The 10993-nt window shown below is 45.7% G+C and overlaps 2 protein-coding genes across 4 annotated transcripts; one reads left to right on the top strand and one right to left on the bottom strand.

Moving 5' to 3' along the window:
• Positions 1 to 2660: 2660 nt before the first annotated feature.
• On the top strand, positions 2661 to 6931 carry LOC121974372 (bZIP transcription factor TGA10-like). 3 transcript variants are annotated; one of them, XM_042525414.1, is made up of 12 exons: positions 2661 to 2838; positions 2976 to 3007; positions 3468 to 3571; positions 4277 to 4329; positions 4429 to 4566; positions 4642 to 4704; positions 4814 to 4873; positions 4965 to 5042; positions 5163 to 5235; positions 5807 to 6078; positions 6157 to 6402; positions 6514 to 6931. In XM_042525414.1, the coding sequence occupies exons 2-12, from the start codon at positions 2988 to 2990 to the stop codon at positions 6673 to 6675; spliced, it is 1269 nt and encodes a 422-aa protein (XP_042381348.1). In that variant the 5' UTR covers positions 2661 to 2838; positions 2976 to 2987; the 3' UTR covers positions 6676 to 6931. The 3 variants fall into 3 exon arrangements, with proteins under 3 accessions (XP_042381348.1, XP_042381340.1, XP_042381335.1); XM_042525406.1 differs by having other exon boundaries at positions 2663 to 3007; positions 4645 to 4704; positions 6514 to 6929; XM_042525401.1 differs by having other exon boundaries at positions 2665 to 3007; positions 6514 to 6928.
• A 1345-nt stretch (positions 6932 to 8276) lies between these two features.
• On the bottom strand, positions 8277 to 10531 carry LOC121974365 (receptor protein kinase-like protein ZAR1). The gene is made up of 2 exons (XM_042525389.1): positions 9027 to 10531; positions 8277 to 8964 (listed from the first exon to the last, which is right to left on the bottom strand). Exons 1-2 carry the CDS (start codon positions 10360 to 10362, stop codon positions 8405 to 8407), a joined length of 1896 nt encoding a protein of 631 aa, XP_042381323.1. The 5' UTR covers positions 10363 to 10531; the 3' UTR covers positions 8277 to 8404.
• Between the last annotated feature and the right edge of the window lie 462 nt (positions 10532 to 10993).

The raw sequence follows: 10993 nt of genomic DNA, 5'->3' as shown, positions 1-10993 counted from the left end.
CGGCGTCGTTCATCTTCACGTTCCAGATCAGGCGCGTTCCCACAGACGGCGCCAATTTGATCCTGTCTGGAAGCTAAGAAGACGAACCTGCCGGTGTGACGTGTCTGGAAGGTTGACCGCATCCCCATGACCCGGTTGATGATCTGTCCACTGCGTTGACCGAGTCGTCTGGAGTCCTCCTCCGGTCAACGGTACCTGTATCCAGCGACCGGGTTCCCCCGGTCTCTGGTACCTCGGTGCTCGAGGCGAATCCCACAAATGTATGAGTAACCACATAATAGTATAGCAGAATAATTAACTAAATGCAGAAAAGGTACGAGAACGTACCCTGGCCCAGGAGGGCGCCCTCGGATGGATGGATGAGCTGGTCATGGTGCTGACCGAGTCGTCGTGGCCCCAACAATGGAATGGGTGGGGACCCGCTGATAAGCCGAATCTGATAGTGGCGATACACAATGGCTCATAGGCCGATACGCGGCACGCAAGCCGGATCGTCATAGCAGTAATACAAAGAACAGAACATCACGGCTCGATGGCCGGAAAATACAATGGATGCATATAAACGCCGTAAAGGGCTGGATCTCAAATGTACAGCCGTCGATGCGAGCTGTCAGGACGCCGGAGCTAACTGTGGGGGCCGTCGAAAGGGGCGGCAGCGACTGCCGGCGGCGGTGACACCACCTGCTGGAGGTGGCGGAGCCCGCCTCATGGTGGTAGACGATGACGAAGACCGTTCTGATGACCGGTCACAGTGACAGCCACAAGCTGCTGTGGTGGACGCCGACTGGGAGAGGAAGAGAGACGAGCTTCCCCCTCCCTGCTCATGGCTGCTGCGGCGAAAGGAGAGGAAGGAAAGGAGAATAGCAGCGCCGGCGGCCTTGCCGGGCGCCGGTGAAGGACACACGAAGGAACAACGCTCTCCTTGGCTGGTGGCAACAATATGAACCGATCTCCCCCTTCCTGCTGATGGCCGCGCAGGGGTGAAGCTGCTGGGGGAAAGGGGTAGAGAAGAGGAAGCAGGGAGCGCCGGCGACTTCGTCGGCTCCGGCGGGGAGCTTGGGAAGGAGAAAAGCTTCATCGTGGCCAGCGACGGAAATCCACAAAATGCCCGAACCCCCTTTCCTTTGGCGGCGCCCGTCCACCAAAAGCCCCTCCTCCTCTCTGTTTCTCCCCGGCGGCGGCAGAAGAACCCAGGAGCTTCTCCCTGGTGTGAGCGTGGAGGCCCCCCAACCCCCGAACACCAGCCCCCCCCCTTTTCCTCCTCACGAACCGGCTGCCTCCTTATCCCCAAAACCCTCAACATCCCCAATTACCCAAATGCCCTTTGACCTCCCATTAATTCCTCCCATGCCACATTCATATCCGGAACAAACCTCATACATTATTTTTACCTAATGTATTTTTTTAACACTAATTAGGCCAAATTTGTTCTAATCATGTTAAATAAATCACCGCTCTTGATATATTAGGTCAAATTTATTTTTGAGGTTAATTATACAATCAAGATAATAATACAAACACATAAGAACTTGTTTCATATCATTCAGAGATCTATTGGTCCATATTTAGTATTTTAGACTTATTTCTATTTAAATTTAAGAAAATTTCAATTTGGGATGAATCTTGGATTTGCCCCCAAATCTCAAATGAATTCATGAATTCATCTTCAAATCTGGGATGAGTCTTAGATTCGTCCTAGATTGAAAATTAATTAAATTTAAATAGAAATGAGTCTAAAACCTTAAATATAGACCTAGAGATCTACGAATGATATGAAATAAGTTTCTATATATTCATCTTATTTTCCTGATTCTATAAATACTCTCATATATTATTTTTACCTAATATATTTTTTTTATATTTTATTAACATGAATTCAGTTAAATTTACTTTAATCATATTAAAAAAATCATCATTCTCAATATATTAGGTCAAATTTATTTAAGAGGTCAATTATATAATCAAGATAATAATACAAACACATAAGATCTTGTTTATATCATTGGAAGATCTCTAAATTCATATTTATAGGTTGAATCAATAACTATATTGATTATATATAGTTATTATATTGTGACAAAAAAAATTTATTATATATTTTGTTACTAATCTGACGCGAATTTTTTTTTTTTTACTAATTTTGTTATAAATTTTGGACGAATAATATTTGTCCCTAATTTTCATGTCTAAATCATTGCTTGTTTGTAATGCGAGAAGAAGGATTTAGCTCCAAAACATTTATTATTATAGACACCTTAATTTTTTTACGCACATTTAATTTTTAGTCAACGTGGAAAATTTATCAAATTGTTGGAATGCAAATAATTCATCGGGAGATAATTTAATTTAATCAGAGGCAGGGGACTTAGACCCATGCCATTGTTTTCTTTAATAAACAGGAATTCAAATTGTAGAACAAGTCGGCTTGGGCTGAGTTTTCAAAAGAAGTTGGTGGTTAATAAAAAATTATCTATGTATTGATAAATTATTTATTTTAATATGTCATATAATATGATACGTATCAATAGATATAAAATTTAGAATATTGATCTGACTTTAGTTTTTTATTAATTTATTAATTAATAAAAATAAATAAATTTAAAACACTAAGAAGGGCAATTGGTCCATTTGCTAAGAAACCCACGAGGCCGCCCCCGCGCGGTCACCTTACCGGTTGCTGCCTCACTTTTTATTATACTCCGCCGTTTATATACTTTTTCTCGTATCAACTCCACGTAGTGGAGCAGCGGGCGATCGGCGATGCGCCGAGGCGGTGGAGCTCCGGTTCGAAATTAATGGAGCTTGAAGAGATCGATCGAGGAAGAATCCGTTGCAGTGTCACCTGAGGAGGGAGATCGATCTCGATGGCGGACGAGGCCGACGAGACCATCAACTCCAGCAACCAACTGCAGCAGCGCCAGCAGAACATGATCTCCTCCTTCGCTGCCACGCTTCTTCCTTCGTCTTCATCCTCCTCAGCGCAATCGATGCACGGAAGCTTTTCCATGTACATGATGAACCTTTTCTTTCACTTCTTTATATTCGTGCGATTTGATGGGCCGTAGATTTCATCTAGGGGTTTTCTTCTTGCGCACGAAATCAACTAGATTTGGGATGTAGGTGGAGACGACGATTTGATTTGTTCTTGTTGGTCAGAACTAACTCAACGGAATAGGATACTTTATTGCTAAAAAAAATGACCAAGAAATTGAAACTTTTGTCCTCTCTGGTGTCGTGTGTTCGCACAAAAGTCTTGAATTGGGTGAGTAATTTAGGGTTTTGGTGAATATTTTACGCAGTCTAGTCTCATTCTTTATGTCTGCTTCTGTTCTGCAAAAGTTGAATCTTTAGTTACTGGATTGGAGTTATTTAGTTCAAGATAGTTGTAGACAAAAATTCTGTTTAATTTAATTTGAGAAAAAAATTCTAAACAATTGCTTCTCTCTTTGTTTGAATGATGCATATAGGAAAAGCAAGGAGACTGGAGTTTATGACCTAGGAGAGTTGGATCAATCTCTATTCATGTACTTAAATGGGCAAGATCATTTAGCATCACCTCAAGAACACAGACGTGAGTTTTACTAGCTCTCATTAATTTTAGTATGCAATCTTCTTCCAATATTTCTCGTGTCTCAAATTTTTGATCACGGAGAAAGTAGTAAGAATCAAGAGTAGTAGGAATCGTCTTTCTGTTGCGATTTCTCTGAAAGGAACATTTCTGGGCCATGAGAACATCGTGGGATGTAGACGGTAGACCTTGCCGTACTTCCTATTAATTGATATTTTAGCAGATCAATTCATATAGAATCTAATTCTGTTTGTTTTTCTCTATATTTAATCTCAATCTGGGGTTAAGGTTTTGTTTTCTTCTTTTCTGGTGGGATTGTGACATGTAACAAACTACTGATGATTACATTTGAAATTACTGTACCAAAGCTGTAAAAGAAAACAAATTCCGACCACATTTGCTTTCTTTTGGATGATTAGCTAGAGACGCAGAGTTATCCACCGAGGGCATCATATCACGCCTTGGAGGGGATCATATACCCGATCATTTCTCCTCTCATGCTTCTGTAGCTCTCTTTCTCTGGCTCACACACAATCTCTCCTGCAGCAATCAGTTCCCCTCTGAAAAATTTTCATTTTTCTGTCATGCCTTTGTCTGGGAAGCAAAAGCTTGTACAGAGAATTCCTCAACGGGAATTGCCCTCCATTTTAGGTGCACTTTGAGGGGTGGGTTTAATTAATGCTTTGCGGGGTTGCTTCGTGTGTGCAGAGACGCTGAACATTTTTCCTTCTCGGCCCATGCATGAACACCCTTCCACCAAGGTATTGGGAACAAGCTAAAAATTCACCACCTGCTTTGCTACATTAAATACTAAACTTTGCAGCTCTCATACTATTTGATCTATATATATATGATTATAGGGTGGATTAGGCTTGGCTTCTCAAAGAAGTGGTGGCTCCCAAAAATCCTCAGAGTTGGACATGAACACCACCAACATTAAAGATGATTCTCCATCTGTGTCTGAGCGTGGAAAGGACATCAAAGCATCAGTGATCAAGGTGAAAGCTTAACATATTTCTCTCTACATCTCTCAGTCTCTGGTCTTTTATGCTAAAATACTTTTATTGCAACAGAAGGAAGGGAGCAGGAAAGGCACAAGCACTGAACACGAAGGACCAAAGATACCAGACCCTAAGGTCAGCTGTAGCTGTCCATTTTTCTCTCTTTTAAGTAGAAATTGCCCCTCTCTCTCTCTCTCTCTCTCTCTTTTAAGAATGTGTGAAGTTGGTCAAATGTTGTTGGCAGATATTAAGAAGGCTTGCACAGAATAGGGAGGCCGCTAGGAAAAGTAGGCTTAGAAAAAAGGTATCTGAGTTTGATATAATAAAATAAGAATATATTATATCAAAAAAAGGGTGGAAAACAAGACCTTTCTCATGAACTCATACTTTTGCAGGCTTATATACAGCAACTAGAGAGCAGCAGGATCAAACTTACTCAGCTTGAACATGAGCTTCAAAGAGCTAGAACTCAAGTATTCCATTGAATATTGAATCCTATGATTAAATAAGGATTTGATATCCTCCCCGCCTTATATATATATATGATTTTCTCAAAAAAAAAAAAAGAAATTTATATATGCTGCTTCTTGTAGGGTTTGCTGTTGGGTGGAGGAGCTGTCCTGGGGGACCAAGGACTTCCTACAAGCATAAGTGGTCTCAGCTCAGGTAGATATTATCTCTTTTACTTGCATCTTGATGATAGAATTACAAGTTCTCATCCATTTGTTAATGTTTGATATGATGATTCAGGTGGTTAATTAAGTTAGAAAACAATCCTGATTTGCGCTAATATTTTAAGGAGAAAACGCCAGTTTGTCCTTTGACTTTGCCGCTACTTTTTTATTTTATGCCATTAACTTATTCATCCAAATATTGGAAAATACCATTTTGTAGTTGATTGTCTGTCTTCCCTTCATTCTAATTGTAATTAATAAGGGAGGGTTTCGGAAATTTTTGGTTGTCAAATATGACCTAATTAATGTTGCTGTCAAATGTATTCCACAATCATTGAGAGCTATGCAAAAAATATTTCATCTTTAAATATTGATTAATTTCATAATGATATAAAAAAAATAAATCAAAGTGGCATCTACTTAAATGAAATTAGAATAATGATACATGGATAATAGCTTCATATATAAATCTAAAAGCCAACGTCTACTTAAATCCATAACTTGCATGTAAACACTGTTTGTTCTATATGCATTATCACTGTGTATTCCATTTGGTTGATTAGAAGCCGCCATGTTCGACATGGAGTACTTGCGATGGCTGGATGAGCAACAACGGGCGACGTGCGAGCTCCGGGCAGTGGTGCAGGAGCACCTGCCGGACTCAGAGCTGCAGATGTTCGTCGACAGCTGCCTCGCGCACCTCTGCCAGTTGACGCAACTCAAGGGTCTGATCATCAAGTCCGACGTCTTCCACCTCATCTCTGGCACCTGGCTGACCCCTGCCGAGCGCTGCTTCATGTGGATCGCCGGATTCCGCCCGTCCGACCTCATCAAGGTGCCTCCTAATTCTCTCCATTCCTTATCAAATAATACTATAATAGAATGTTGTTCCCTAAATATGTTAATTGCATAGATGGTGCTGAGGCACATCGAGCCGTTGACGGAGCAGCAGATAATGGGAGTCTGCGTGCTGCAGCAGTCGGCGCAGGAGACGGAGGAGGCGCTGAGCCATGGCCTCGAGGCCCTCAGCCACTCCGTCTCCAACGCCATTGCCTCCGGCGAGTTGAGTTGCACCCTCAACGTCAACGTGGCCGACTACATGGGGCAGATGGCCGTCGCCATGGACAAGCTCGCTGCCATCGAAGGCTTCGTAAGACAAGTAAAATCTACAACCAAAATAAATTCCATTAATGTCAAAAACACTCCTAATATTTTTATCAATTCTAAATCACTCAGTCATTAATGAAAAATTACTCCTCTTGATACATAGGCCGAGAATTTGAGGCAGCAGACTCTGCAGAGGCTTCAAGAGATGTTGACGACGAGGCAGATGGCACGAAGTTTGCTGGCCGTCGCCGAGTACTTCCATCGGCTTCGAGCACTCAGCTCGCTGTGGCTTTCTCGACCAAGGCAGCAAGACTACAACTCATGAACACGACGATCCATTGACACCCATGTAAGTGTTTATTAATGAAGGTTTCAATTTGCAAAATTAAGGACATGAATATTTAATACATCATCCTCTATCTGCCTTAATTGTTTTGAGAGGTAGTTTATTTATTAGGAATAAGCTACTAGTCATTATGTTCTGGGAGCTGGATGGTAGAGATTTTAGGAATGGAGTGGAATCGGAATGAGATTAGTAATAGATTAGAATGAAATGACAAGGGAATGATTCATTCCCTTTAATTTGTTTGGATATAATAAGTAGAATGGTATATGTTATTTTCATCTCTTCTTTTATATGGCTTACTTGTGTGGTTGGTCTGTGCATTGTGCCTAATTTCCTAGGTTAACAATCAGTCCAACAACCAATAATATTGGCACGATAAGCTAAATTTGCGCGTCGAATTCAGCTGGTCCATTTGACCTAGTCTAAGACCAGTGAATCCAACCTATTTGGTTCAAACCTTGAACCACGATTTGACCAGCCCACCTTGTCTTTTTTCAATCAGTATTCATCTTTGGATTCATCTTTGGATTCATCATTCGTCTTTGACAATGCATATGAACTCGAGAGGTAGATGGCTATGTAGAATTATAAGGTTGGATTAGTATTAATGTTAGATGAGTCATCAAGTTGGATGGTTTGGGTTGATCAAGACATTCTGATGATGAGACCAAACATCAATTGGCAGGATAAACGAGTCGAGTAGCTAGGGAAAGTAAATGGCAGCATGTTAGAGGGCTGAATTGATAAAAAGTACATCGAATCAAACAGCCAGATAGATGAGCGTGTTCTATCGGCCCAACCAGGCAGTCATCTGACGCTAAATGCTAACGCAAATACAAGTACGATCAGTCAAATAAAACACAAAGTAAGGTCCCACCCTCACTTTATCCAAATGCACTACGATTGAAGTTGCCAAAGCCTCCCTTAGCAGTTTCCACAGTCCCTCATTTAAAATAAGGATTAGCGTAATAACCTTTTGCATCACAAGTGCAGGCAAACAAACCAAGGACTGAAAATTTTTAGATGCGTGCCCCTATTTCAATTATTTGCAAACAAACACCTCATTAGGGAGCTCTAGTCCAATATGTCAATAATCCTCTGAATTCCCATTTGATCCCATCAGAAATGAAGGGTAAGCGACACAACTCTTCCATATTCGCAACAAAGCGAAGGTTCCTAAACGAACCAAGAATTCGAAGCTCTTCCAATCAAAAGCCAGTCTCTAATTCTCGTGCTTAGACCCGCAATTGGATTCAGTACTTGAGTGGCCTCGACCATGGTTTCTTTCAAGGCAAATGGAACCACTCGGCCCTGATAGCACTTTGAACCACAACTCAAATTGCCTTCTTGTCGAGTCATTGAAGCTGATTGAACCAAATTGAAGGACCCACCATGAAGATTGACACGAGGAACGAATAATCCATTGACTACAACAACGATTACTGTTATAATTTTGGACCAAACTAACACACCACTAATCTATCAAACATTTGGGGGCAAGAAAAGCAGGACGGCCTACCAAGAGATTATGGAACAATTTGGTAGCACAAAGCTAACACTAACACCTAGAGGGTCGACAATTCCTAAACTCTAAAATTTTCCGAAAGCACACTCAAAATTTTCAGATTATCTCCTTCCAACATAACGAGTACCAGCTTTAATTACTAAACTCTAATACTGAGGATGCAGCTGGCAACGTGTACTTAAATCAAACAGGATGACTGACAGACTCGCCGCCGCCGGAGCCGGCATTGACGCCGACACGGTCGAGGCTATCGGCCACTGCCCGAATGCGGGGCCGCAGGTCCGGGTCCCTGGCCGTGCACGCGAGCGCCACGTGGAACACCGCCAGCACCTCCTGCTTCGCTTCCACCTCCTGTAGCAGCGCCGGGTCTACCACCTCCGACAACGGCCGCTCCTCCAGGAACGCCGCCCGCACCCACGCCTCCACCTCCGCCCCCGCCCCCGCCGTCCGCCCCGTCGCTGCCTCCAGCACCACCAGCCCGAACGCGTATACGTCCGCCTTCTGCGCCGCCTCTCCAACCGCGGCCTGCTTCTTCGGCGCCAACAGCCGGGCGACACCGTAACCGGAGATGTACGGCCGGTGGTCGTCGTCGAGGAGGATCTTCGAGGAGGCGATTCCGCCGTGGGCGTGCCTCCGGGGGCTCATCTCGTGGAGGTACGCCAGGCCCCTCGCCGTCCCTCGCAGTATCGCCAGCCTCGTCGCCCAAGAAAGTGCCGCCGGAGCCATCGGATTCTTCGGCCCGCCTGTCAAAACACGAGTTTTAAACCCTAATCGACGGTGTAGTGCACGAATGGAAAAGTATTACCGTGGAGAGCGTCGTGAAGGGTGCCGTTGGGGATGTAGTCGTAGACGAGGAGGTGCTCGTCGGGGGCGTGGTAGTAGGCGAGGAGGCGGACGACGTTGGGGTGCTTCGCGCGGCCGATGGCGGCCGCCTCCGTCTCGAACGTTCGCCGCCGCCGCCGCCATTCGTTGCCGGTAGCTCCCTCCGCTAGGCCAAGGCGGCGCACTGCCACGGCCGATCCGTCCCGCTCGACCACCACCTTGTACACGATCCCGCTCCGACTTTTCCCCACCACGTACGCCGACGCCCGGAGCAGCTCCTCCAGCTCCAGACCGAAACCCTCCTCCACCACTGCGTACACCTCCGCCTCGCGCCCACTCCGCCGCCGCTCCTCCGAGCCGTCAAGACATGTATCGTCGATGGCACCACTCTTTCTTGTCATCTTGCTGTCCGCGACGGCGCTCCGGCAACAGAAGTGCCATTGGAGAAAAGCAATCGACAAGATGGCGACGACGACGATACCGGTGAGGATAGGAACCGTTCCGAGGGTAGTCCCTCGCCGCTCCGATCTGGCGGCGCCACGGGGGGCGGGGGCGCCGCCAGTGTTTAGGCTGAGGCTAGGGTTAGGTTTGGGGATCTTGGCATCCTGCTTCGGCGCTGGGCAAGGATTCTTCAGCGGGAACCCACAGAGGCCGGGGTTTCCGGCGAAGGCTGTCGGTCCCTGGCTCACGAGCGACCCCATCCTTGGGATCTCGCCCGAGAGGTTGTTCTGGCTGAGATCCAGGCTGACAGACGCCAGAATGCTGCCGAACGCCTGCGGAATGCTGCCGGAAAGAAGGTTGAAGGAGAGATTTAGCACGCCGGATAGATGGGGTATACCGGCGATGGCAGGAGGAAGATGGCCGGCGAGGCGGTTAGAGGAGAGATCGAGGCGGGCAAGAGAAGCGAGCCGGCCGAGCTGGGGCGGGATCGGGCCGGAGAGGTTATTGTTAGACAGATCGAGCTCGACGAGAGCGTGGAGGTGGCCGAGCGCGGCGGGGATAGGACCGGAGAGGCGGTTTCCCGGAAGCTCGAGCTTGCGGAGGGCGGAGAGGAGTGAGAGCTCGGAAGGAAGGTAGCCGTTGAGGGCGCGGTCAGGGAGGACGATGCCGGCGACGCGGCCGCGCCGGCTGCAGGCCACGCCTGCCCAGCCGCAGGGGTTGGCGTCAAACTCGGACCACGAAGAGAGCGCGGCGGAGGGATCGGCGGAGACGGCAGCCTTGAGAGCGAGAAGAGCGAGGCCGTCGGTGGTCAAACCGGAGACGGGGAAGTGGAAGAAGACGATGGAAGTGAGAAAGGGCAACAAAAAGATCTCTGCCATGGCACGTCTTCTCCTCTCTTCCACAATGACTTTGCTTACAATGCCGCCATTACCTCAACGAGGTGCTGTGCCGGTGCTACTGCAGAGAAAGGAGCAGAACAAGAGGAGAGAGGGTTTATAGTCAAAATGACGATGAAGGACATGGATCGGAACTCGGAAGGCACAGCGCGAGATGGCACGATGGTCAATAAAAGGTGGTGGACGGTACCGAAATGACGGAAACGGGCAGGGAACAGGAGGAGACAAGAGCGGTCGTCGCATCGGGGTGCGAGCTTAGCTTTAAAATCCGTGGAACTCAGAATCACAATGACGAAATTTCTGCTTGCACCTCCAGAGTTTATTGGATTTGCCACATCGTCCTTCATGTTTTCCAACGTCACAGTTTAGCTCTCTAATTTATTAAAATTACAAGAAATTGCCACAGGTTCTAAACAGTTGGTATTATAGGGTTGAGAAAATAAATTATTTAAACATCATTATGACATAAGTATTAAAAAATTATATACATATATATTATCTAAAATAATTTATTAGCTTGCACACATTTACTCTCTATATATACTCCTAGACGATCTTAATCAAATCGGACTGGATACTCGAAACGGCTCTCGGGCGAACACGAATTCTCTAG

The sequence above is a fragment of the Zingiber officinale genome, chromosome 1B (genome assembly GCF_018446385.1).
Source record: "Zingiber officinale cultivar Zhangliang chromosome 1B, Zo_v1.1, whole genome shotgun sequence".
Classification (NCBI taxonomy): Eukaryota; Viridiplantae; Streptophyta; class Magnoliopsida; order Zingiberales; family Zingiberaceae; genus Zingiber; species Zingiber officinale.
The sequence above is the reverse complement of the archived record's forward strand: the minus strand, read 5'-3'. Positions and strand labels throughout refer to the sequence as shown.